Raw genomic sequence first — 27,820 nt, 5'->3', positions numbered from 1 at the left:
GGCCATTTCTCCAGCGTGTCCAGCTGCTGAACAGCAGCACGACCCCCTGGCGTATCAGCCACTCTTCCCAGTTTTGTGTCATCAGCAAACTTGCTGAGGGTTTGCTCTGCCTGATAATGCAGATCATTAGTGAATTTTCTTACATTTCTGATGGCCCTTACTAGGGTCTTGCTTAGTTGAGGTAAGTTTTGTAGCCAGTGGTGTAAACTGAGGTAGGTTTCCAGGGCTTACCTACTTCTGACTTGTTCAAAATAAACCTGATACACCTGTTTTTATAAACCAGCAATGCATGATTATTCCTGCATTTCTACCCTATCCTTAAGTGAAAGAGAGAATACCTGTGTAAGAAGTTTATAAGGATTTGTGTGTGGTGATGTGCTTTTAATAAGGGCTGCCTGCTGTGGCAGCTTCTGAACCTGTGGTGTGCATCTTCATGGGATTGCTGTCTGTGGTTTCAGATCAGTTTCAGAAGCTGAAATTGAAATTGATCAGAAATCTGAAACTGATAGTGTGCTGCAGTTACCATTGGGAAGTAGAGAGAAACTGAAAATGTAACTAGAACCAAGAAAAAGTGGCAGCTGGGAAAAGGAGGCTTCGTAAAATGATGGGAGGAGTTAACAGATGAAGAGGATGGAAGGTGCTTTTCTGATGATCGTCACAACTTTAATGCATGTTGTAATATGGCCCTTTCAAATAGCTTCCCTTAGAGTATCATTAACTTGGGAGGGCTTGTGAAGGGCACCAGATGGTGCCAATGGCCAGTGCTCGATATAAAAGCTGTGTACAAAGGTGGTGTCATTCTGACCTTCTTGCCTCATCCATTGGCTGGGATGCCACAGGGTTGAAACAACAGGGAGATCATTTTCTGAGTTTTTGGAGTGGTTTTTGGTGGTTTGGTAATCAAAGTCTGGAGCTGGCATGGAGAAAAATGTACTAAGGAGCATTCTCATTTATTTTGTTTTTTTTTTATTTTATTTTATTTGTTCTTTCTTTGTTCATCTAAGGAAAAAAATACTGTTTGTGTAATTAACATGCAAGTAGGTTGCTTATGGAACTGTGAGTTTTGACAGTAATGACAATGAATGTTCTTTTCTGTAAACTGTAGACAGCAAGACTTAAAGGCCGTGTATTGCAGTCTACCAATCTGTAATGTCTAGGAAGGTGAAATTATCCAGTCATTCTTCTGCCGTTTTTCCCTTCCCCTTCACGCATCATACAGATATACCAGTTGCAACAATATAATTTGTCATAGGGTATTTATTTACTAGGAATTTCTGAGTCGCCACCAAACAGCTGATTGTATGAATCCATGCTGAGTAAGGGGAAAAAAGGCAAATAAATGATGTATCTCATAATTCAACATGCATGTAAGCTGATATTGCTGCCAGAAACAACAGCAAAACCCTAGAAGGAGAACATGAGATAATCTTTCCTCTCTTGTATTCTGCTTAGACTTTGCGCTGACATGCCTAAGAGCCCTTTTAAAATTACTGTAAATAAGAAAGTATATTCTCCAGACTCTAGGTGAGATGCATGCAGTTATTTAATACTGAGAGCTAAATTATCCTTATTTGTAATGAGAAATTTCAACTGTTTGAAGGGTTTCCATTTTAACGGATATTACTGACAATCAACTAAAATAATTAATTTAGAAACTTATGACTGAGAAGATGGTCTTTAATCACTTTTTTATAACCTAAATGGGAAAAAAAGGTGCTCAGATATTCAAGAGAGTGGAACTTGTGGCTTTAGGGGTAAAAATCAGTGTAAAACACAGTTTTGCAAAACTTCTGCTGTCTTAATATCTTTGGAATAGAGTACATGCATGTTATTAAACTTTTTAAATATGAAATAATGTGGAGCATTTCAAAATGTACCGTTCAAATAAGTAGAGTATTTATTGAAGTGCTTAAGTTTTTTTTCATTTATTAGTGCACATACATTCAGTACAAAATATATTGTATTGGAGTTTTCCGTTGTGGTTTTCCCTTTGTTCCTTCTTTTTAATAATTCTTGTCTTTGTAATTGGTAACTTTTGGTCTTGGTAGTCACAGCTGTGCCTCGTCTGGCATATACATATTTATTCTAAATGCTGTGTGGTAAAAATCTTACTTCTTAAAGGTTGGCAGCTAGATTGCTATACTGATCTTTTTTTTGTTTTGGTGCTATACTGTCATTTTTGTTTTACACAGTGGCTCAAAACTCTTCTCGGTAGTTATATACCCTTGCCATATATGTGTGCTTCAAGGAAAATGATTTCTAACTGCTGCCTTTAAGTGGTTAACTCACTATCCAAGAATTTTAATTATTATTCTTCTGAAGGCTGACTGCTGCAGATAACTTTTTTCATTCTCCCTTTTCTTTGGAAACAGTTCTCACCTGGTGTATTTAATTTATAATATTTGTGTATGTCTCAGATAACCGGTGTTTTTTTTGTTGGGTTTTTTTTTTTTTTTTTTCTTTTAAAACAAGGTGAGGTTTTTGGAAGAATGCATTAAAATTTTTGAATTTAAACAATTAGTTTAGAGGATAATGTGGGAACAGGGAACTCGGTCTTCTGCCATTCATGCAATAGATGAATTAAAATATCCTGTTTTCCTTAGATGAAATTAAAGATGTGTAAAAGTAGCAGTAAACATTTTCTGTCTTCTATAACTTTGTTAATTAATTAGGTTTCATTTTTGATCTGGAGGAACTAAAGCTAATCTTTTTGTCCTAGACCTTGTAACGTTTCAAAACCTTATCAACTGATTATACTCCAGAGGGGTTAAAATAGTACTAGCTTGCCTCATTATCTGCACTTTAAAATCTTGAGCTTGCTGTGCAAATCTATATTAAAGCCCCTTTAATGGGTCCAATTGAAAGAAGCATAATTCTACCTTCAAGCATTAATTAACACTAATAAATTTTTCTTAACTTTTGTACCTTCACCTGATTGTATTTTTCTTTGTAATAAAATGCTGTTATTAAATTAAGACAAATGTACACACACATTATTGCTATCTAAACACTTTATTTCCAGTAGCATATAACCTTGATTGTTCTTGTGTAATGAGGGACATGAGGATAATTTCGGTAATAGGGAGTTTGGGTAAATGTGTCAGTAGTGATGAGATTATGCGAAGTTTATAAACTCATTGCAAAAAAAAGTTTCTCCAGTGAATGAAATTTATAGATACTGCAAGCGAAGAATATCTGAGGACACTGACACTTTTTTTTCCTTAAAAAGATCATTTTACTCAAGTTGTACCTTGGAAAAGGGATTAGCCTTCAGTGGTGAAACCTGTCTGTTTTATGTAGCCCCTTTGAACTACATCAATGAATTATCATATGTCTTTGTACCTTTCTGCTTGCCACCTTTTAGTTAGTTTTCTCATAAAATTGAGGGAAAGAAGTCTTGTTTAGGAGCTGGCCTGAGTGAGAAAGATGGGGAGGAAAATATATTTATTATTCAAATAGTTGAAAATTGCTGATTCTGGTTTATTAATAGAAGGCTACCTGAGGTGGGTGGTATGATGACTATGGCTACTATCTGTGGGCTTGTTTGTCTGAAGAAATTAATAAGCTGTAAATTACAGTGTACCTTTACAGCTCATTAGTATTTTTGTGTGAATTCCCAGTAGGAATGCTTTCTCTACAAGTTGAAGATGTGTTTCTGTGAGGTAGCTTACTCCATTTTGAGGAGGGAGTTTTCCTACTTCATCAGCAAAAAAGCAGCTATACTGGGTGTTCGTACAGGTGTGCTGTAAGTCCGTGCTTCACCTTTTCATTAATTTGACTGTGTAGCCACGCGTGAAGTTGGCTAGAGAGCTTCTGGATCTTTATTACTCAGCCTTTGTGTTCTCATTGGTGTTTGTACAAGATAGCCTGAAATGATAACTGCACTTGGATTAGACAGGAAAAAGTACAGTAAGTAAAGAAACGTGATGTTTCTTGTCCTCTGCCTGTTCCACTAGTTTGAAATGCTCAGTTCTTATGTTAGCAGAACTCAATATTCAAGCCTGGAAAGAAGAGAGAGGTCATCTTTATGATCTCATTCATCCTGAGGGGAGCTGGTGTCTGGTTTGGGAAATTTCTTGTTCAATCCAGGTCAGAATAGTTATCATGTAGCCAATTAGAGTTACAATAGGATAGCCTTTTTTTCTTGAGATAAAAATGATTTCTAAAGCTGTTTGAAACTGGTTTTGCTGTAGAAGAGATTAACTACTTAACTCTGTTCAGTATATTATCTGGTTGCTGTAGTGACAATTTTTCATTGTTGTTGTTAAGTCAGTATAGTTTTAAAAGGGTGAAGATGGATTTTATTCCCCCTTTAAGGATCTTGTTGATCAGGAGTCTTTTCATATATCATGGCTTCTTACCTGAATACAGGCAGATTTCCTCAAATTCAAGAAAATTGTTGTTCCTTAAGGACCAGGTAGCGGAAAGAAGCATGCAGTGCCCTTTGAGATTAGGTTCTGCCCATATGAATCTCCTGACCACACTTAGGAAGGATCAGCTGTAAAGTTGATCATAGCAACAGCTGTCCTTTATTTACTACACCTGATCTGGTAGCATTGATGTATGTGAGCGTAATGAAATATTGCATTGTCAGGAGTAAATGTTAGTAGATTCCTGCAGATCTCACGTAGTCATGCACACTACCAGAGACGGAGGCTAACTCTGAGGACCTTATATAGGCCTTGCTGAGGAGGAAAGTATAGAAAAAACCCCAGCCGAATTCCATCAAGATTGTGGTCCTCAATGAAGAGAAGAAAAAAAAGCTCATTTTACCAGATTGTTGATTTCGATTTGGAATTAGTAGAGAGAATAGAGGGTAAGATGGTACTTTGGATATTCAGCTGCCTGACCTAGAGGGCTGGGCTTTCCAGTTTCCAAACATAGCTGCTAAGAAAAGAGGAAAAAGTAGAGAAAGTATCAATGTATTGGACAGTGCTGCTTTACAAGCGTCGTGTTTTATAGGTCCTGTAGAAAATCCAGTCTGTCCTGGTGCAGAGACAAAAGAAGAAAGACGATTTATTTAGAGCAGCTGATGGTTAAGGTGATGTTAGAGCTGTGGCAAGATCGTCAGATTATATTGTCAGTGTTGCCTGTAGTTACCCTCAGAGCTGTCATATCCTCATTAGAGGAAAGTGGACACTTAATCCCTAAATCTAGCAGATGCATTACTGCAATACATTCTATACTGGGAGAGGTGCTGGATTTATTATGAAGCTACAGCTTTTCTTCTGTGGCAATACTGTCTCATTTCCAAATTAGAGGTGTGTTTTTGTAAAAAACTCTTAAGTATTGCTCTCTCGCAGCTCAAGGAGCTTTAGTATTCCTTGTTTTAGAGGTGGCAAACCTATTGCGCATATGCTAGAAACAGTATTTGGCTCCCTTCTCAATGCAAAAATGCAGCTGCTGGCAACGCTTGCTTGCAGTACGCCTGTGCAGCAGAAGGGATACAAAGGATTGTAGGATATCGTAAGAAGTGAAAAGAATAGTAGAGCGTTGTTTTTTATGGAAGAGAGAAGGAACATGCTGCACCATAGTTGTAAGGAGCAGCTTGAGTGGAATGAAAAGGTGCACATCATAAAGAAGTTTTGTCAGTGCTGTGACCTACTTAGCAGCTTGCTGGCTGGAGATGGTTCCTTTGCTGCTAGTGAAAGTGATGTGCTAGAGTTGCAAGATACATAAAGTCACAGTTTATTTCTACCACATGTTCAAATACTAAGAAATTCTGTCAGGTGGTTCAATTAAGATGGCAAACTTTGCTGAAGACACCAAATTAATCACATCAGACAAGTCCAAAGAGGGCAATAGGGAGCATGATGTTTATAATAGATTATACTGTTTGACCCTTCCTTAATCTATGGGTCAGATGAGAATTCAGGAGCAAGACCGACTAGTGGTAGAGGAGTAAGTACATATTCCCTACCTGCAGGATGAAGTCAGCTGCTCATATTTCTGGTCTGCTTCTCTGTAGAACCATTTTACTTGATCCTCTTAAAAAGCTTTAAAGAGTCTTCATTTTCTTTTCTTCCTCCTGCAAAAAAGAACTGCCCTTTTTCTACGGCACAAAAATGGTAGGTAAGCACATTTGAATGGACAGTTTTTTGAGAGTGTTTTTCCTTGTGTACATCTTTAAGTTACCATGGTTTATTTCATGTCTAGTATTGACAGAAATAAGCATTCAAAAATTCTCATTAATTTTTGGGAATGGTTTTGCAGATGCCTGCTTGCAGCTTCATACTTCTTTTTCTCAGAAACAATTCTTTACGTTGTTTAATCTCAGGGAGTCCTAGAAAGCACAGGATGGAGTAAAGAAGAAGAAACAAAGTTCTGATGGCATGAAAATCAAGTGAGCTACCCCGCTTCAATTCTCCTCTTTTTGCAGTTTTTTTTAAAAATTATTTATTTATTTAAGATTGTTATAGTGTAAGGGCAGGTGTGAAAAATAGGAATTAATAATGAGATATATACTCATAATACTATTGCATGAGCTACATTTCAATTCATTGTATGTCAGTTGCTATTTTTCTGTGTTTTTTCTGTCTGTGTTAGGAGTCAAGTTCTAGGCTCAATAGTTCACTGTGAATACAGGCATCCTTTGGAAGGATACTCTAGAATCAGGTAGCACTGCTGGCATTTTACATTTGGAGCAGTATGGATTTAAAAATACCTTGTGTTTTTATATTGTAACTAGCTAGTGTCATTTTCACTATGAAAGGATGCCACACAGTCTGCAAAATGCAGCAGATGACTTCTATAACATATGGTTACCTTTTCATGAATTATTTACATAGAACTTCTGCTCATCCTACATCTGAAAATAATTAAAGAATCTAATGAATAGTCATGAGATGACAGAGAGCAGATTTCTTTTGTTCGTTTTGGGCTGGGTTTTTTGTTTTTATTTGGTAGGACTGTATGAGACTGTGACTAGGTATGTTATTTGTTAAACGTGTATGAGTGTTCAAATTTAGAACCATCAGTATTAATAAAGCTGAAAAAATCTAAAGAAATTTGAGAAAGCTAAATCAAGGAAAGCTATGAAATGTTACTGGCACATTTTTAGTGGTGTCTACTTATTGTTCAATTCTTGCTAGAAAAATGAGAATTTGGAAAGCAAGGGAGAAAGTAGTGTGGTAAGTCAACCTCAGCTACTGGGTTGGGAAAAATGATGAAAGGGAGAGAATAAATATGTAAATTTTGAAGTAGGAATTTTGAGGAAAAGAAGTTTAAAAAAATGAATTATATTTTCACATTTAATTTGTAATAAGATAATTTCATTAATAAATTAATTTTGTTTCTGCTTAAGATGTCAGGATTTCATTAAAAGTCACTGCTTGGGGGGAAATACAATTTTTCATCAGTTCCAGGTATGTTGTGTTAATTTTTATTTTTTATATGTGGTATACTAGAAGTGTACTAGTGTACAGTGAAAGCTTCTGATAAAGAATGTAATGAAGAAAACACAGAATATAATGTTTATTTGTTACCTTGATCCTTTTGGTAGTGGAAATTGAATGCATGTCCCTTTGTTGCAATCATAGATGGACATCTTTAATATTGTGGTGCAGAGACTTGAGTTTTTTTGTGAAGTGCAGCCAATGACAGAAACAAGGTGTGTTGTTGCATTTCTGTATCATTAGCAGCTGCAATGAAGGATATATGTGTAAGATTTGCATTTCTGCTACAATGATTTTTAGGGATATTTTGATAAACTATCAGTAGGTATTTGAGTTACCTTCTTGATGTGAAATGAAACCCACTCTTATCTATGTTTTCTGAACTTGTGTAGAGGCAGGTATGTAATGCCGACTCAGTAATGCAGTCTGATCAAATTTCAAACTGCAGAATTATAAGTATTTGTTTTGGCTTTCTTTCTCCCTCCCCCCAAAAAATGTAAAAATTTGGAGAACATTTAATGCAGTAATAGCATGTACAGCTGTTGTTTCATAGTCCTTTCTGTATGCTTTTTATGTAGCAGATTAGAAAAATCTTTCACTGAAGACTGGAAGTTCAGTGATGATATCTGGAACATCAAACAGTCCATAACTCCTGGTAGTTTTATCCTAACTTGTGTTCTTTTTGGAAACAGACTCCTAGCATTAAAAATTCATATTTTTGTTGCCATTTTCACTGTCTCTAAACAGCCATATACTATCTAAATTCACAGTGGATTAAAATGAAGTTTAATTAAAAAAATTTTTTGTATATCTATTCACATGAAATATTGACGGATAATTATGAAATCCTACTGCCATGAAAAGACTCTGAGGTGTTTAGGGCCAAGACAAAAAAGGAGTATTTTTGCCCTTCAGTTTTGATCTGTAGTTTTCATAGCTCAGCTTCTCAGTTTGACTTAGCATGTGATATGAAAGTTCCTAAAAAAAGTAGTTTTTGCAAGTAAACAATTTGATGTGATTAGGGAAGAAAAAAAAATTGTACTATGTTGTAGCTAAAGAGATGCCATGGGAAAGGGAAAAAATAAATTCTGGCATGACAGTCCTCTTAAACACCAAAAGACCTGCCTCACCAGGTTACAGTGTTTCTTTGTATGTACTGTTGCCTTGAGCATTCTGGGCTTCAGTGGTATACAAGGGATACTCTTTTGATTCTTCCCAGCTAAACAAAAGGCAAGTTCACTTCTAGAATACAGTTTTCTTTCTTGTATTTGGAAGTTTGTCTATAGAAAAACTTTGGAAGTGTACTTTAGTTGTTTTAGTTATATGAGGGGTGTTTTTATAATTCTGGAGCACCAAGCTGTCAAAAGCCTATTGAATGTTGCTTTTTGTCCTGCTGTATTCAAACAAGTACGACTGCAGTCAATGCAAAATGTAAGTTGAGATGGTTCTTGTGTAGCATTAGCCTGTCTTTTATGGTATCTAGACAAAAACAGTAGATGTTGTGGGAATAAATGAATTCCTGATGAGTGTTTTTTATGTGGTGAAGTCTGTCAAAATAATCTCATGTGGGAGGTTGCCTCATGTGTTGATCAGGTATGGTTTCTGCTGTTTCACTTGCCTACCAGACTAGGGTAGTCTTTTAGGAACACTGCTTGTGTTCTCTGCTGTAAGAAACCAGTCTTTACTCTCTTCTTCCTATTATACAAGGTAATTCATAGGTTGAGGAAGCAAAGTGCAAAAACAGCTGCACAGGCAAAGGCAGATGATAATTTGCTTAATTGTCTGTATCTCAGACATTCTTCTTTATGACCCTTATTTCTACTCAGTCACGGCTCCCGACTAATATTCCTGTATTTTTTCCCTTCTTTATAAGCATGTGAAACAAGCAGATATGAGAGTAAAAGTTCAATTCATTTAGAAGAAAAGATAAGAGTATACAAAGTGGTACCCAAGCAAAATGCTTTGAAACATAACAGGATTTTTTCCATGCAGGTGTAACTTACCTAATGTTTCACTACTGCTGCAGTAGGTGACTTTGTAGGTACTCAGGTGAGCTTTCTGCTTAGTGATTGATGTGGTATATTTCCCTTTTGACTTAGTCTTAAGTAGGTTAGTTGTAGGGATAAGTAATTAGTGTGCAAGTCTGATTCAGGATAATCTGTCTGATTATCCTGCAAAGTATGCAGAGCAAGTAGCTTATTTGAGTTTAAAAATTCATCTCAGCAATATGGAACAAACATTTGAAATAGCTAGTTGCAATTTTGTACCTTCATGTGTCCATTCATCCTCCAAATCACCGGAAAACATCCCATTCCAAACAGGACCCAAAGATCTTTGATTTCACTTCACAAATATACATATGCTTACCAGTTTCCACACAGTATATAATGAAACCAAGTAGTAACATGGTGTAGCTTGTGTAGTCAAAAATTAGATGCCTTAAAGAGAGAGATGGAGCTTCGAGATTTTGTGAGACCATGCATTTGTGAATTTTTAAATCTGTTAGAGCCAATAGGCTCTTTCAGATAGGTAGAATTTCGAAGGGTGTTCTTCAAACATAGACTTTGTCTTGATAAATGTTAAGCAAGTAGTAATGAGCTGGAAGGAAGGCTCAAAGGAGCCACTTACTCAAATTCTATGAGGACCTGGGGAGTGGGAGGGAGGCAAACAAAATAACTGATGCTTTCCATGGTAATGTGGATTCCTGCCTTTTTAAAGATGCAACTAAATAATCTCTGCTAGCAACAATTTGTTTCTGTAACTGTAATGATATATCTGAAGAGCAAATATTTTGCTTTTTGAATAGTGAAAATAGAGCCTGGTGTCTGATAGGTTCAAAATACGAAAGAGGGGAGACCTTAGTTAAGAGAAAGTTCCTTAATTTTATTATCCCTTCCTTAATGTCTGCTGATGACAAAATAGGCTGAGAAGGTTTATGCACTGGGTTATATATCTGAGAAAAATTTCATATAAATTTTTGAATTTGAAATTCAGGTTTAGTTTTTCTTTAGAGGACATGGAAGAATGATTATGAAACTATTAGGCAAACTTTGACTGAGTCTGTTCAAAGTGCCAGTGCTGTAGAATCAGTCTCTGTAGGGGAGTTAGTTTTATTATAAAAAATAAACAAGTATGTGTTAGGTTTGAGATTAAACTACAAATTAAATGCTGTTTTAAATACAAGCCAGTTCTGTGTGGTTTGGGGATTTTTATTTTTTTTTTTTGTCTGCTTGGAATTAATGACATCTGAGGAAAAAATCCAAGATATGAGAATATGAGGTTTCCGTATTTTCTTTCACATTCCTCTCCATTCTTGTTGTCATTTCTCTATTCTTTCCAATTCACATTCACCTTCCTTTCCGTGTTTTTAAAGACCATTGTTGGAAAGTACATGATTTTGTATATTCTTTGAATTCTACTGTGGCTGCCATTGAGTATGAAGTACAACAAAGATAGTTAGTTTTTTTTCTTGATACGGTGAAATTTTTAGCATGGGAAAAAAAATCCTTCATGCTTCGCTACACTATTTACTAAACATTATCAGTTCATGGTTATTTGTTTTCGATATTTGCTACACAGGTTAGCTGGATTACATTACCTTTCTCATGTGCTGAACTGGTTGCAGGGTTTGTTCTTGCTTGGACATATTTTCTGCTATGTAGTGTGGTATGGGGTTTTGTTTATTTTGTGGGAAATGTTACCATATTTGTAACAGCGTGTGGATGGAAGTAATGGTGAGAGGGATAAAATAAATTTACTAAGTATGGAGGAAAAATATATAGAAAAGATTTGGAGATGGTAGTAGGAGAAAAAATAGAACAAGAAAAATATTTGCAAGGAAGGTGGAAATGTAATGCGTAGAAATAGTGAAGTCTACAGAAGAGAGGCAGTCAAAGTAATTTGGAAAAAGTTACAACAAATGTTTCTGTTACTAAGTAAAAAAATGAAACAAACAAGGAGGGAAAGATACAATCTACACCAATAAATAAAGTCATCTGTATTTTTAATGACTAAGACATTTGCTAAATACATAGATTAATTTCACTGTACATCTTCAAATATATTTTTCACATGCCTTACTGTCACACTAGCTCACTAGTGGCTTAAGTAATAATACATGATGAAATTATTTCTGCCAACATTAGTCTTAAAATCAAATGTATGAAATTAATGCTTTTTGTATGATTTAACTCTGGTAATACTGAAAAAGTTCATCAGCTGTTAAGCTAGCTGTCAAATGTTACAACGAAGTGCAGCAGGAAGGGCAGAGAAGATTTACTTTATACTCAGTAATTGTTTGTGTGGAGTAGGGAGAAGAGCTTGCATATCTTGAGGAGAAGGTAGTACTCAAACTGCTACTCAGACTCTCAAAATTGCCCCATCCTTCTGTGCTTATTGCTTTGTGAACAGCTTCCTTGTACAGTGTGGGTGCTCTGGATGCCAACGCACTGATGCTGTTCCAATGCGTGGAGTAAGGCCTGCCTACCCCTCCACAGTTTGCTTTGTATGTAGGGCTGCAACCTGTAATACCTGTGTTTCTTCTTGTGAGGGAGTGACTTGGAATTTAGTGGTGACAGTTACTTTTTTTGCCCCAATTGTTACATGTAGCTTTACAATCAATGGTTGTTGAATATGTATGAATATGACTTCAAATGTATTGTTTTACATGTTTTTTTCTCAGCACATTTTCGTTCTTTTTCATGTGTGACATAGATGTGAACCATATTTAACCATTTGGAGTTTGCAAATCTTTACATCTGTTATCAGGAGTATTGTAGAATAATCTAGAGGTATATCCTTTTGTTGATAATTTTGTGTTTCTGAACACATTTCATTTAGCTTGTATATTAAAGGCAAAGCAGTTACATTTTTGTCCTGAGATAAGTTTCAGCTGTTTCTCACTACAATTACACTGTTACTTCTAGGAAAATGTTTTAGGTGAATGCCATTTTGATTTAGTAAGGGAAAGGACAAAACAGTACATGGAATTAAAACAGACTCCTGAAGACAAAAGTGGAGTTCTAATATGCATTTAAGAGTGAGGGTGTTTTAATATGAATGTCATAAGAATAGAATGCAAGTTCTAACATGGAGAGTTGAAGTTGGGTTTTTTTATGTCAGTGAGATTTTACTATGTGTGGGTACCTTAAGCTGTTGAACAGAGTTGTATTGTTTTTCTTGAGCTGCAAATTCAGTTAGACTTAATTCCCTTTTTACAACTATTTTGTATCATAATCTTTTTGGTTGCCTCACTTAATAGTTATTATCTTCACGAATTCTGGAGAATTTTGAACTCTACTTTTTGGCTTGATTTTTAGCATGCTAAAGGTGCAAGTGAAACAGTATTCTAAATGTATCTTAATCCATAAGCACAAATATAACTTCTGCAAATGACTGCCTTCGTCTAAGCTTGACTGAATAATTTCCATTCAGTTCTGCATTTGTGGGCTCTTGTTTAGGAGCAGCAAGATATTCAGTTCCCTATTTACGTTACTGTGTTATATAGTCATTCAGTTTTGACTATGATTGAAGTACTAATGAAATTAAAATAATGCTATAAAACTACTTATACCAGATTGTTAAGATTTCATAGGTCTAAAATGCACAGGTCTAGAATCCAGTACATGCATGTTCTTTTACAATTGCTTTTTGTCTATTACAAGATTATTGTTTTTTTTAAATAGACTCTCACAGGACAGCAGCAGGAGATAAACAACTTAATACAGAGAAAAATTGCTGTGGATGAGGAAAATGCCCGTTTGAAGAATGAATTCAGTAACTTGAACCAGAAATTTAAAGATAAAAGCCAGGAACTTAAGGTATATTAACTTGTACATAGTTGCATAAGACTGTAGCTTTGAAGTAGTTCTTTAAGCAATGTCAGCCTTTGTGGCACAGAAAGTGACAAGCTTGGAGAAAAAATTGCCTTAGGCCTTGCTATACCTTACCGTTTTCTTACATACCAACTCTGAGGAAGATGCTTTAAAGCCAAGAATCCAAGCTTTATAACTTTCAGATAAATAGTTAATGATGGAAATGGAGCAAAGAAAGTAGGAGTGTGAAGATGTGGCTTCTTGTAATTAGATTCTGATGGGACTGGCATTATTAATTGATAAAGCCGAGGTCTGGGAGGATATGTCTGTGTGGGTCTCAAAAATAGCTGGGGACAGCATCAAAGGCAGCTTGATCAATTAATGGGCTCTTTGCAAATGTGTACTCATCAAAGCTGTCATCCAGCTGAAAAATATGACCCTTCCACCTGCATGAAAGAGGCCAATAAAAGTACACAGGTGACCTTGGCCATCAAATATAGAAGAAGCTGCTGTGAGGGTAAAACTGCACAGTTTATATTTGCTGATTAGTTCTCACTTTTTTTTGTTTATCGGCCCTTGTGGTACTGTTCTACAGGACACTGAGGAGTGTGCACAGAAGAAGGAAGAGCAAAACAGACTGGTTATAAAAAACCTGGAGGAGGAAAATAACGGATTAAATACATGCTGTGCTGACCTGCTAAATGACCTGGAGAAACTGAGGAAGCAGGAGGCACAATGGAGAACAGAAAAATCTGGCAGTGATGTCAGAATAAAGGTACGAAGTGGAATGGCTTGCTGGATGTTATTTCAGAATTAACTTCTCCAGACGTTTTCACTACAAGTTATTTTCTTTAAATAACAAGTTATATATATTCAAATCTACCAGTGGGGACTTGCATTCATTTACATTCCTTCACTTAAGACCCACAGCTTTTTAAAAATTGATGTTGCAAAGCAGGAATCTGACTTCAAATAGTCATCTTAAAATGTAATCATTAAAAAATAAAATATACTGTATTTTAAGATAAAATATATGTGTGAAATAATAAAAGCTTAAAAGTGTTATCATTCACGTTTTTTTTTCTCAATGTGTAATTTACTTACCTATAATTTGGTTGCAGTAGACTTGATATTTGTTGTTTTGGAGGAAAACTTTAAAACTTTAACTGCAGTTTTAAATAAATTGTGTCCTAGCCTCCAGAGGGCTCTATTCTGTGAGAGGCTTTATTATTACATATAATGTATTAAGAAGTTATTTTCACTGTTTATGACAAAATGAAAAAGGAAATAATTGAATACATGGTACAGAACATTGTATCTTTTATTTAAATGATACTTTGTCTTGTTTGCTGGTGAAAATTGGCAAGTTCTTTTTAAATTCCTTTAATAAATAAGCCACAAACATGGTACCAAAGTGTTTGATGGCTGCTTACACACCTGCCTAGTTAATGAATTCTTTTCATTTACATGGCTAACGAACACTCACAACACTGTGCTCGTTTACACTAGCAAAGTATAGTGTAACCACACTTTGGAGTGGTTAGGATTAAAGTATTATAGGATTCCCAGGACAACGAATGATTTGTTGATACTTGGGGGAGAAAATCCAGTGTGTACTAAACAGATTTAATAGTTTTCAAGTTGTGAAATGTAGTGCCTGTAATATTTGATAAATTATTGAAAATCATTGTTACCTACACCCTCAATGAAAACAGTCAGAATAATTTTTTGTGTATCTGTCTTCCTGGCTGATAAGGCATGCTGAAGAGAGAAAGGTGTGTCACAACCATGTGATTCCAGGGATGGGAATAAGTAGTGTCGGTGTTTCAGAGTGGGGTCACAAGCAGGTTGAGGTGACAGAGCTCGTCTAGAGCGTGTCAGCGGTAATTTCTTGAGATGGTATTCCCTGAGGCAACCAGGAATGACACACAGCTGGATCTGCTGTTCACAGACAGGGAAGTACTGATTAAGGAAATAATAATGGCAGCCTTGGCTACAGTGATCATGAGATTGTGAAGACCAAGATCCTGAGAAGATGAAGGAAGGAGAGTAGCACAGTACCGACCTGGAATTAAGGAGGAGAGTCTTCAGCTTATTGAGGGAACCAGCAGGTAGAATCCCATGAGAAGCAGCACTGAAGGGTAAAAGAGCTCAGGAAAATTATCAAATCTTTAAAGACAGTTTCCTCTAAGCCCAAGTATGGTCCACACTGATACTCAGGAAAACAAGTGTATGTATCAGGAGACCAGCTTGGCTAAACAGAATTAATTGCCAAACTCCAGTGTAGGGTGGGGGTGGAAAGCAGTATTCAGGAAGTAGAAACAGTGAAAGCTGTTCTGAACAAAGGAGTTCAGAAACATTGGGCAATCAAGGGTGGTGGTTACCTACCTGCAGTTGAGACTTGCAAGTGATGATAGGTATAACAAGAGGTTTTTGCACTATTTTAGTAGTAAAAGGCTGAACAAGGAAGATGGGGGCCTGTTGCTGAAAGGGAAGGATGAGTTAATGACAGCAGGTAATAGATGGAGCAGAGGAACTGAATGTTGTCTTTACCTTAGTCTTTGCCAACAAGATTCCCCCAAGCATTTGTGCCTAGAGGCAGACTTCAGGGAGAACTACTTAAGAGTGGATGAACTAGGAAATACCTGAGAGAACTTGACTAGTACACATCCATTGGATGAGCTGAACTGCATCCAAGGATGCTGAGAGAGTTGCCTGATGTCCCTGTCAGGCTTCTGCCTGCCATCTTTGAAAGGCAGTAGAGATCAGGGGAGGTCCCTGATGAGAAGCATAATCCAAGAAAAAAGGTTGGTTGGCCTCACTTCAGTCCCTGGGAAAATCACAAAGAAAGTTGTCTTGGAAGTAATTTCTGGGCACATAGTTGAGAAGGTGACTAGAAACAATCATGGATTTATCAAGGATGAATCCTTCCTCAGCAACCTGATTGTCTTTTGTGACAAAATGATTGTGTCTGCAGACGAGGAAAGCTTGGATGTGACTGACCTTAAGCAAGATTTTTGACAATGTCTTGCTGTGTTCTTGTACCCAAGTTCAGACGTTACAGCTGGATAGGTGGACAACAACAGGTTTAAAGGAACTATTTGGATGTTTGGGTTGTGGTTAATGCGTTGTACTCTGTCTGTAGGCTGGTAAAAAGTGGTGTACTGCAGGATCTATCCTGGGCCTTGTTTAAAATCTTTATCAGTGACCTGGAAGAGGGGACAGTGAGCATGCTCGTCAAGTTTGTAGATGACACCAAACTGTGGGGAAGTGAATGTGCTTGAGGGCTCTGCTGCCATCCAGGGGGACCTTGACAGAAACAGGCCAACAGGAGCCTTAACCAGGACAAATGATGAGTCTTTCCCTGAGAGGCAGAGCCCTGCAGCCATACAGAGGCCAGGGATCAGCTCTGGGGGACAACAAGCTGCATCAGGGCCAGCCTTGTGCACCAAGACAGCAATGAGGGCCAGCAGCACCTAGACAGGCAGGAGCAGGGCATGGCCCCAAGAGCCACAAGAGCAAGGGGAGAAATCGACCCCCTCTGCTCAGTACTGTAGGTCCTGCACCCATTTTTGGGTGTAGTACAAGAAAGATATCAGTAAACTGGTGATGGTTAGACAATGGGCCTGGAGACCTTGCCTTGTGAGGAGACTGCTTCTGCCTTTCTTGCCCCCCTGTCCCCCACCCCTTTTTTTCCCCTTTCCCTTCTGTGATGTTAGACAAGTGACCATACACCTTTGCTAGTGGACAGAGTTAGGTGAAGTTGATGATCTCACAAGACTATTCCAAGGATTGAGAAGCATGTGAAAAATACTACCTGCAAGAAGGAAATGTTTGACCTCTAGGAAGTAGTAATATGTTGCTTCATTGTTTTTTATCAGTATTTTGTAAAAAAATAATTTATAAAAACACACAAAGTTATTTTTGTAGTTTGTCACTGTTTACATATGGTCTTCCTGTAAATATTTGCTTGAAAATTTAAGATACCGTTTGATTTAATTTCTCTCTCTGTTCCTGACGTTCCCCATTTCTATTACTCTACACTCAAGAATCAATATTGGATGCCAGATTGGCTCTTGAAAGGATGCTTATAAACAGTACAGAATAATGATTTTCTTATCCACAGTGGCCAGGTATGACAATTATCACACTACACAATATTGGGCTCCAGATAATGTTCTAATATATACACCCCGATATAACATGTCTCTGAAATGCTTTCAAGAAGTAATCTGTAAGCAAATTCAATAATGGAGTTGTATTGTTTTTTCCAAGTGATTGTAAAAATAGTTATAGATTAAAAACCATTTGAATTCAGAAATTATATCCACTTCTGAAAGTCAGGTCTACCTCTCAGCCTTGAGTTTGGGAATTGAACCAGCATCTCTTTTAGTACACATTTTTCAGTAATAAACACTATATTTAACAATATTGTAGATGATGTTGTATGCAGACCATATTTATGTTAGTCTCCTATATCCTAGTGGAAGAATAAAATGAAACCTTATCAATGTGAGCTACCTCAACATTGTTTTTAAAATATGCATTAGATTATGAAATTGCTAGGTCTAAATAATAGATTCTTCTTTTGGAAAAGTGGCCCTCTGTTCAGAGACTGAACTAAGTGTTACAAGCCCCCCTTGGTCGTCCGTCCCCCCCCCCCCCCCCCCCCCCCAAAGCCTTTAAACCATCTTCTATGCAGAAAAGTATCACTTGTCACTTTCAAACACTGGTTGTTTCCAGTTCTACTGTAAGCTGAATTGGTGTATAAAATTCAGCTTTTTCAAACTGAGAGAAAAAGCTTCTATGGCTAGTTTGTCCACTTAACGAATATTTCTTTAAAGATTTTTCGTATTAGTTGAAATCCCAGTGAGACAGATTAACAGGAAGAGACCTGATAAGGTGGCTAAAAAGGTGGCAATAGTGTTTTATTGTTTGTCTTTCCTTTATATACCTTATATATATAATATAAATAATGTACAATGTGCAAAAAAATTAACATAGGGCTTTGCTTTCCGCCTTAAAGTAGTTCTTGAGAATTACTCTTCTGTGCTTTCCAGGGCTTAGATCAGCTTTCTGTATCTCCTGAATAAGAAAAGTGGAAAAGCTGTCAATCAGCCACTTTATGCATGGATGTGTCTCCATATTTAAGAATGAAATAGGCATTTGAATTATTTTGTTCTTCTTTGGGTGGAGCTTACTTAAATTATTATTTAATAATAAGAAGAATCTATATTTTCCCAAACTTAAGTCAGTCACAAGAGACTTTGTATGTAGACACAAAAAATGTCACACTGGTGGATTTTAAGTGGAGGTGTGATCTAAAAGATAGTGAAATTGCTTACTGTTTCGTTTTGTTTTGTTTTTCTAGTTAGCAAATTATTTTTTAAAGTTCTTGAAATCTGAAGGTGGGAGCTTTTAAAGAAACAGGGAGGAGTGTTCTATTTTAAAATTAAACACTTTGAGAAACGGCCATCTCTGTCAAGAGGAGCCTGGAATTTTAGTTCCACTGAAAAATGAGGATTTTATTGAGATTGGACCTTGAAAAAATACTCTCACTTCTGCCATAATACATGACAAGAAAAAACATGAAAACAAAGCTACTGTATTTGAAAGTGACTTTCTAAGGATTTGAAGCTACAAATAATGAAACCTAAGTGTTAATTCACAGTAAGTCCATAATTTGTGCACAACTATGCTGCCTCATGCCTTGTCTATGTGTTATGCTTTTCATGTTTGAAGTTCTTTTAAATTCACCTTTTCTCTGTTTTTTCTGAGTTTGTAGTTCTTGGGCTTGAAGTGATCAAAATATTCCTGTAATGTTTTACCTTAAATTATTATTATGCTATTTATCTTCATTTCATTTTAGCTAGGATCACCACTTTTCATTGCTAGAAATAATGACAAGACTTATTTCTGTACTTTGCTTTCAGTACTGTTATAAAGAAGTATCATATCTTTTACTGTGTCTTGTATTTTTCTCTAAGATAGGCATTTTCTTCATCATATGACTGAATTAATAGATGTTTTGACTTACTGTGTTTTAAATAGCACCTACTTTGCTTTAATATGCTTTAAAAGATTGAGTTCTAAACAGTCTATAGGTACAATTGAAATTAGCTTTAATTTGAATATCAGGCTTAGGAGAAATTTGTATTTAGCAAATTTTCAGTCTGCATGTTTGCGCAATGAAACTACCTTCTCAGCTACTCTATCAACTAGAAGGCAATATAATAAATTCCACATTATTTAAAAAAAAATGGAGATACTAGAAATTGAGTGAAAAAATTATAGGTTATTTCATAATCTTAGATTTCTGAATTCGATACAAAAGCTCAGTATGTACAAAATGCCTCAATATATGATATTTCAGTATATAAGCTATTTGTATGACCAGTTCCTCCTTACCTCTATTTTCATGTTTTGCCCTTTCAGTAATGCTTCCAAAAAAAGTCAAGGTTTCAAAATAAGTTCACAAGGTTGAACTGATTAATTTGTTAGTTGAAATCAAAATTTGAATTCCCGCATGTCACAAATGGGGAGAAGTACACAAAGATAATTTTTTTCTGGTTTTAAATTCTGCTATTGTATAACTTCTAAAGTTGTATTTATGACTAATTTGTTACCTATTTTTTGTATTGTATTTACCCTGCAATGGATGATGGGAACTTAAAGCACTGGTAAGATCAGATTTTTTTAAATTTCTACCATGAAAAACCTCTGCAACGCTATAGTGTGTAGTGAAAGATAGGCAAATAGGACTTATTCACAGAAAATGTGAACTATTATAATTTTTGTTCACATATAGAATAACTTCTATCTGCTGTGGAAAAAAACCCCACCAAAACACTGAGGAGAAACCCTAAGATTTTTTGGCTGCAAGTTATAAGTACCTGTTACTCTTCAACATTTTCATATGTTGATAGAATGAACTGTCTGCTATCATTCTGAAACCTTTTGTTATCTGAGAAAAAGTAATTTTTGCTACCTAGCCATTGAGACTGAATGATGACTTCATTTGTCAGGTACACCAGGTATATAGCCTGAAATTTATCATGAAACAAATACTTTTCCTATCTCATTCACTTATGAATTTATTTCCTCACATTGTTAATGTTATTAACAGAATATGATAATTCTTGTCCAAATTCAAAGAATCTGATTACAGTACACTTCTGATACACCCAAATATGTACAAGACACTTTTATGCTATTTTAGAGACAATTATTTATTAGCTTTTCAGTTATAAAAAATTTTGGTACCTTCAGTATTTGAGTCATCTTTGCTGAAAGGGAAAATGTGTATTTCTTTAAGTCTCTATGAAAATAGAAGATATACTAATACGCTGTTGGAAGTAGATTAGGGATGCTATTGTATTAGGAGGTATTTATTTTAAATTATTGATGAATTGTGGAATATTTGACGTACTGAGAACAAGTGATTGTGTCTGTGAGTAGTGTAATACCAAAGCAGGTCTAAGGCCATTGCCACCTTCTGAAACTCTGCCTTAGATATTACTGTGATATTTCTATTCCCATTCTTGCCTCAAAACACTCTGGGCAAATAGTCCTACGAAGCTTCTTAAGGACTGAAGTACTCTTCTAAGCTGCTAAACCTCCAGAGAACTCTAGTAAGGTCACTATGTAGAGATCAAAGTCTTGCTTGAATAAGCTGCCTTGCTGCTCTATTTCCTAGATATACCTTCACACTTTGCTGACTAACTTCTATAATAAGGCTTACTGTAAAAGAAAACTATTGCGTGTTTACATTGTTTTCAATGAGCATTTTGGGAAGTTTTCCTGTACGCTATTTCTTTTCCTGAAGAAACTTATCTTGCACTGAATTAGAAGTTCAAAATCAGAGCAGATTTAAAAAGCAGTTTCAAAAATTAATCTGTATCCACGATTCTTAGTTCATGTGTGCAATATTGTGCATTTTTTTGATAACTTAAGGAATATATAGCTGTTTATTGTTAGGAATGAGTTTCTTCCGTTTGATTTCTTCAGAGAAAACAAGGTCTAATCAGTTCAGTAGTTAAATAGGGTACTATTGCTTTGCAAAGATTTGATTCAGGGTTCATCTTCCACATGCAACAAACGAATTAAGGAAAGCTTCCTAGAGTAAAGAATAGGTGGCCACCTAAAATTTGAAATGCACATCTTTTTTCTGGTATTTCACATTTTTCATACATGCACACATGCACAATACCTATATATATTTGCTTAGACCACAGTAAGTATATGCATGAATGTATGTGGACATCTATATGTCTGTATAAGTAGATAACTTGCATAGTAGATTTTAACTTTCTTATATAACTTTTTCTATATTCTTTGCAGAATTTGGAAACTGATTTAACAGAGGCAAGAGAACAAATGAAAGAGTTGCGGAGTATATGCAGTAACTTGTCATCTCAGGTAGCTGTGAAACAGGAAGAACTCTCCCAAAAGGATTCTGATGTGATTAAAGCTAAGTAAGTATTTCATGATTTCATTACCCTTAAGTATCAATCTTCTCAAAAAGGCTATTGTTCCACTTACAAAGCAGTGTCTTGCATTAGCGGTGTTTTTGTGCAGCAGTGTATTTCATACCATTCTGTTCCGCAATCTGTAAAGCTTTTGGAAGTCTACCAGTAGATGACAGTTTATGTAGACTGTCTGATGTATTTTGACACTTAGTATATTTTTATCAGTTTTTGAGTAGGGATAGACTTTAAAAATTGCACTCTGTAATTAGGGTTGGGTCACAGAACTACCAATCTGCACTGAAAGTAACAAAATACCAGTATGATTGGTGATATATAAACATTTAGTTGGAGAGACTAAATACCCTAAACTTGGAAAAGCTTTAAGCCTAACTTTAGCTTTTTAATTAGAGTCAAATCTGAGGAGTCAGCAGAAGTCTGCATAAGCCTGTGCTAAAGGTTTAAAGTGCGGTGATTTAAGCTTTATCTTAAGTCTCACACCATTTCTTTATACTGAATCTGTAAGATTAGCGCTGCATTATTTAAGTCCTGGAAAAGAAATGAAGGATGGAATGAAATATACGAATTGACTAGATTACTGAATTCCTCAAAATGAAGGGAATGGCAGAAGACAATTGGTAACTTCAAGTGGATTGTCAGAAAACTGTCCATTTTTCACATTTTGGTTTCAGAGGTGTACACAGTGTTTATCACTCCTGTGTTAGAAAAATAACGTTCCCTTCAGTATTCCCTCAAACTGTGGCTATGCCTGAAGAGCTGCAGTTGGGATGCAGAAATCACTGGTATGGATACTCCTCTTTGCTTTTCAAGCAGAAGTAATCTTACTGTAGGGAGTCAGTATCTAAGTCTTTTTGGGGAAAAACTTGAAATATGATTTTTGATGACTCTGACCTAAATTGTCATCCTAGTATTTGTTGAAATCTTTACAGGAAAAATGATGGCTTGTTATTTTCGTATTTAAATGGTATAACTGTTGCATTTTCAAAAGTCAATAAAAATAGGCAAGTTTAATGGGAAATTGCATTGAAAGAGGCAATCACTGGAATTTGTGAAATTCATCAATGGACTAATAGGCTTTAGGCTTTATTATCTTCTGAAATTGTTATCAGAAATACATATATGTGTGAGAGGACAAGGACAGCAAAGAAGACATTTTTAAAGTCAGGTAATCAAGGTTTGCAAAGTTACTGATTGTTGGTTACAGTTCAGGATATTGCAGACTGAGTTGGCCTAAACATTGAACTTAAAATTTCTCAGCATGTATTCTTTCATATTCACTGCGAGACAACCTCTTTGAATTTGTCACAGACATCTTGTTTAAATATGTAATTAAAATAAGCACTTTTTTGAACATGAGGTCTGAACTTGAAGTAACAAAAAGATGGACAACATACTTATTTCGAAGTGTTTGAAGACTTTTTCTGTATGTTTTTCCATTTGCTTCTAAATTTATGGAAAACAGTTTGGCAAACTGATGATACATGTTGTTCTGTGTGCTCAGATGTTTTCCTTCCCAGTTACTTAACTGACATTGTGATGAATGATAGTATTTTACCATATCGCTAGTATGTGAGTTATACTTGACATGTTATATATGTATATATTTGATCAGTATCATTGTAATTCAATGTCTGCTAATCTTTCTTAATGAACTGTCTTCAGCTACAAGTTCCTTGTTGACATTTCTATTACGAAAAAAGAAGGTTTCTGCTCAATGGCTTATATTATATAAGATTCACAGTTTCAGGCAGCAGTTTCAGTAGTTAGCAATACAAACTAAAAATTTCAAATATCCTGTATTTTTTTGTAGTACAAAATACTGAAGTTTCTCCTTGTCTTTCCCAGGTGTCAGTACATAGATAAAACTATTTTTCTATTGGTTCTTAATGAAAAAAAAAAAAAAAAAAGGTCAAAATAAAAGTCTTGTGTAGACAAAAGCCAAGCTCTTACTTAAATTAAAGAAAGCAAACCCTCCAGAATTAAAGGAAAAAATTTGAGCAGAAAATAAAGTCTTTACATCTTCTCATCTTCCTAGGTTGCGATCTTAGAACTGTTGACTTAATGACTGAAGCATTTGGTTGTTGTTTTTTTTTTTAGCTTATAACTATTTCTGTTGTTGTTATCCTTGTTTAAAACTTAGTCTTATAAAAGTTTTAATTGAATGCTCAGTTTTCATTTAATGCTGGCAGAAAACTATTTGACAAATAGTGTGGAAAATACCCCATCTACCTGACTATCTCCAGTTTCCCATCATCAGTATCAAACTTTTGGACCTGAAAAAGACAATGTGATTTGCAAATCTTTCTGTTCTCCCCACTGCTCTGTCTATCTCTCCCAGTCTGCTGCCTGTCTGCCTTCCCCACCGTCCCCCCTTTTTGAACACAGACCAGGAGCACAGCTGTAATTATTAGAAACTAACTCTGGAGGAAAAAAGGAAGGAAAACTGGCTTTCTTCATTTGGTGTCTTCTTTTGTATGCAGTATAGGCAGATCCAGAAGAACACTTCTTCAGCTGACACCTTGGTAATACTGTCTGAAATTTTTACAGTAGATGCTAAAATCAATTGGAAAAGAAAGTCTCTAAGCGTCAACGTGTAAACTGGTCTGGTGCTCTGTTTCTTGTGCAGTCATAAGTTCTTGCTCTGTTCTGCATATCTGTCAGTTTGTTAGTAAAAGCTTTTTTCAGTTTAACAGTAACTTTTTGTAGACATTAAGAGAAGTGTTTTCTTTAAGGGGCAGTCTTTTTCAGCAAATTAGCGGAGACCAAAATTTTGAAGAAGTACTCCATTTTAACTCTGGCTCTACAGAATAGCAGGTGTTTTTGAAAATCCCACCTAGTGTCAGTAAAAGTCTGTCACATACTTCTGAGGTGTGGAAGATAAATTTTTGAAGAGCAGTGAACAGACAGTATTTACAGGGTCCATCATGCACAGTGGATGTCTTCAAGAAGTCACAACCTTTCTTTGCTGGCTTTATTTTTGCAAAGCACTCTTGATCTCAGTGGGTTTAATTTCAAACTCCTGAAGTAACTGTGAAGCACATTTCCTTGTCATATTTTTCATGTTTCCGTTCAGCACAGATTTTCTGGATCTATTTAGAGTCCCTGGTAGCCTTTCAATTTTCATGTACTTGAAGAACATTAAATCTTGCTGTTTGTTTCTGAAGATTAACTCCAATGCATCTCTGTAATTTTTTTTGTTTTAAAATTATGCTAAATGTCAGGATTTAGAACTTTGTGTTTACTGCTGAGCACTCGGTGTCTGTGTTGCACTGGCCCAGAGGTCTGGTGGAACTCTGAACATCAAACTTGAGAGGTTTCCTTGACTCACTGGGACTTGAGCCATGCTGTCACAGGTATCTAGGAAATATTAAACTGTTTTCAAATATAGTAAGCTCTATTCTAAAATGAATTAGAATTGCTTGCCCCTGTTTTCTTACTGGAAGTGTGTACCATGACAACATTCCTTTGATTAATCTCTAGTCCATCATTTTACAACCACTTCTTTTGTAACGATACTGTGCCTTTTTTTTTGAACACCCCCCCCTCCCCTTTCCCCACCCCACTGCTGTTGCTGTTTACCTCCATGCTGTAAATTATGAGGCAGTCGGATTTCTACTCAGCCCTTATTTTGGTGCTCTGGGATTTTCAGGTTATTCTTTGCTGTGTGCTGTAAACCATTTCATAGTATCTATGCCGTTCCCCTGAGAAGCCATAATTCATAGTGCCTGTCACTATGTTGTATTTCTAAGCTACAGGTAATGGAATCTAGAGATTTCCTGAATTACCCCAAACCCCCTTATATTCCCTTGGTAGTGGGGGTAGCTGAGGTATTCAGAATGCCATCCTATTCTCCAAAACTTGTGGTGGTGATAGAAAGCCAACAGCATCACCTGAAGTGGTGGGTATGATGAACATTAACTCTATTTGCAGCACAGTTATATAGCTTCTGGAGTGACAGTAGCTACTCATTTCATTTACATCTCTGGGAAGTCACAGTTTACTCTTAAACTGGTGGTATGTGCTGGACATAAAGGTTTTATTTAATGTTATCCTGTAAGGATGGGAGGAAACATTAGTTCCCACTCTTGTCAGATGTGAACACCAGAGCTATCTCTACCTTAAACAGTAGGATGAATCTTAAATACTGTTATTGGCAGGACAAGGTGTCAAATCTTTGAGCCTTGCTGCAATCTAGTTTGTAGTGTCGTCATGTACTGTCAACCTTGCAATGTTTAAAGCAAAAATCTACTAACGTGATTGTAATCTTACTTTAGCAGCTGAAATAATTTAGTTATGCTCTTCTATGTTGACTTGAGAAAATCCTGACTATTTTTTATGGCAGGCTGTTCCTTATGATTTGAAGAGTGCAGCTCACTTTCTGTGAATTTCTTGGTTTCCCATTGTATCGGTCTTCAGGTGTTAGATTAGAGACAGAGGGTTGTTGTTTTTTCTCAGTAATATCTGGTGACTTCAATGTTAAATGGAGTTAAATACTCTCAGTGTATCAAGGTGTATTTGTTTATGGGGAGGGTGGGGTGGTAGGGAAAAAATAGACCTAGTAGGTGTTTCAATTTTGGTGCTTAGCTGAAAGAATATTGTTTTTTCAATTAGTGCTGCTGCTGGTGTCTTTTTTTTAGGTTTGTGTTTGTGTTTAGAGTGTACAGTATATCGAAACATTTTATCAATATGTGCTTATATTTGTATACATATATCCTAGTTGTGTGTGTACATGTATGCATCCACATATGATTTATATATTTTACATGTAGATGTATATATTTCTACATATCTTTGTATGTATGTATAGATGCATATATGCATAAATCTATGTGGGTGTGTATACAGGCACATATTTTAAATGCCACTCATTACCTTTGTTACATTCCATTTGCAATTTTTTACTATTTCTTCTATTACATGCTTACCTGAAAGGATCATTTTCTTTAGGACTGGACACCCTTACCCTGCTGCAGTGACAGGCAGGTGTCTCTCTTGTAGAGTGCTTAGTAGTTTGCTCATTTGAGTAAGCGTATTAATAGATATTTTGATCAGAAATTAATTTTTATCTTGTAACTGTTTTTTCTGATTATCATGGTGTTGTTTTTGTATGCTCTCTTTGAGCATGCTGCAAGCAAATTAGTAACAGAAGCACACAATCACTGAGTGGTTCAGACTGGCAGGCACCTCTGGAAATAGTGTAGTCCTGCTGCTCCAGCAGGTCCAGTCCTCTGCTTGAACACTACCAGCTACAGCAGGCTGCCCTGGATGGTGTCTAGCTGAATTTGAGTATGTCCAAGAATGGGGACTCCACAACCTCCCTGGGCAGCCTGTTCCAGTGTTTGACCACTCTTACAGGATAAAAATACTTTTCTTATGTTTAAATGGAACTCCATGTGTTTTTTATTTGTGCTCATTGCCTCTTTTCCTGTGACTGGGCACCACTGAGAAAAGTCTGTCTGCATCTTCTTTATAGACTCCCATCAGGTATTTATACATGTTGATAATGTTCCCCTGAGCTTTCCCTTCTCCAGGCTAACAGTCTGAGCCTTCCCAGGCTCTCTATGTATGGTAGATGTTCCAATTGTTTCATCATCTTTGTGGTCCTTCGCTGGACTTATTCCAGTATGTCCTCTCTTGTGCTGGTGAGCCCAAAACTGGACACACCACCAGATGTGTCTTACCACTTCTGAAGAGAGGGGAGAGATCACCTCCCTCCCCCTGCTGGCAAAGTGCAGCTCAGGATGTCATTGGCCTTTGCCACAATGGCACATTAGTGTCCACCAGGATCCCCAGGGCATTTTCTGACAAGCTGGTCAGTCCCCAGCCTGTGCTAGTACATGGGGTTATTACTCCCCAAGGGCAGTAATTTGCACTTCTCTTTGTTGAACTTCATGAGGTTCCTGTCAGCCCATTTGTCCAGCCTGTTGAGGTCCCTCTGAATGGCAGCACAAATGTCCGGTGAAACCACCACTGCCCCCAGTTTTGTGTCATCAGCAAACTTGATACGGTGCACTCTGTCCCATTGTCTAAGTCATTAATGAAGATCTGAAAAAGTGTTGACCTCAATTTTAGCCCCTAGGATACTCCACTAGTGCCTTGCCGTCAACTGGACTTTCTGCCGCTGATC

General features: G+C 36.4%; 1 protein-coding gene across 1 annotated transcript in view; it reads left to right on the top strand.

The window, feature by feature from the left end:
* The window catches only part of CNTLN (centlein), a 198,432-nt gene that overhangs the window by 32,544 nt on the left and 138,068 nt on the right, over positions 1-27,820 (top strand). The window contains exons 4-6 of the mRNA XM_049794315.1: positions 13,079-13,213; positions 13,803-13,982; positions 21,548-21,681. Coding sequence (XP_049650272.1) covers positions 13,079-13,213; positions 13,803-13,982; positions 21,548-21,681 — 449 coding nt within the window. The remainder of the gene's footprint in view (positions 1-13,078; positions 13,214-13,802; positions 13,983-21,547; positions 21,682-27,820) is intronic.

Source organism: Accipiter gentilis, chromosome Z (assembly GCF_929443795.1).
Source record: "Accipiter gentilis chromosome Z, bAccGen1.1, whole genome shotgun sequence".
NCBI classification, from domain to species: domain Eukaryota; kingdom Metazoa; phylum Chordata; class Aves; order Accipitriformes; family Accipitridae; genus Astur; species Astur gentilis.
Note: the sequence above shows the minus strand (reverse complement) of the source record. Positions and strands in the feature narration are given on the sequence as shown.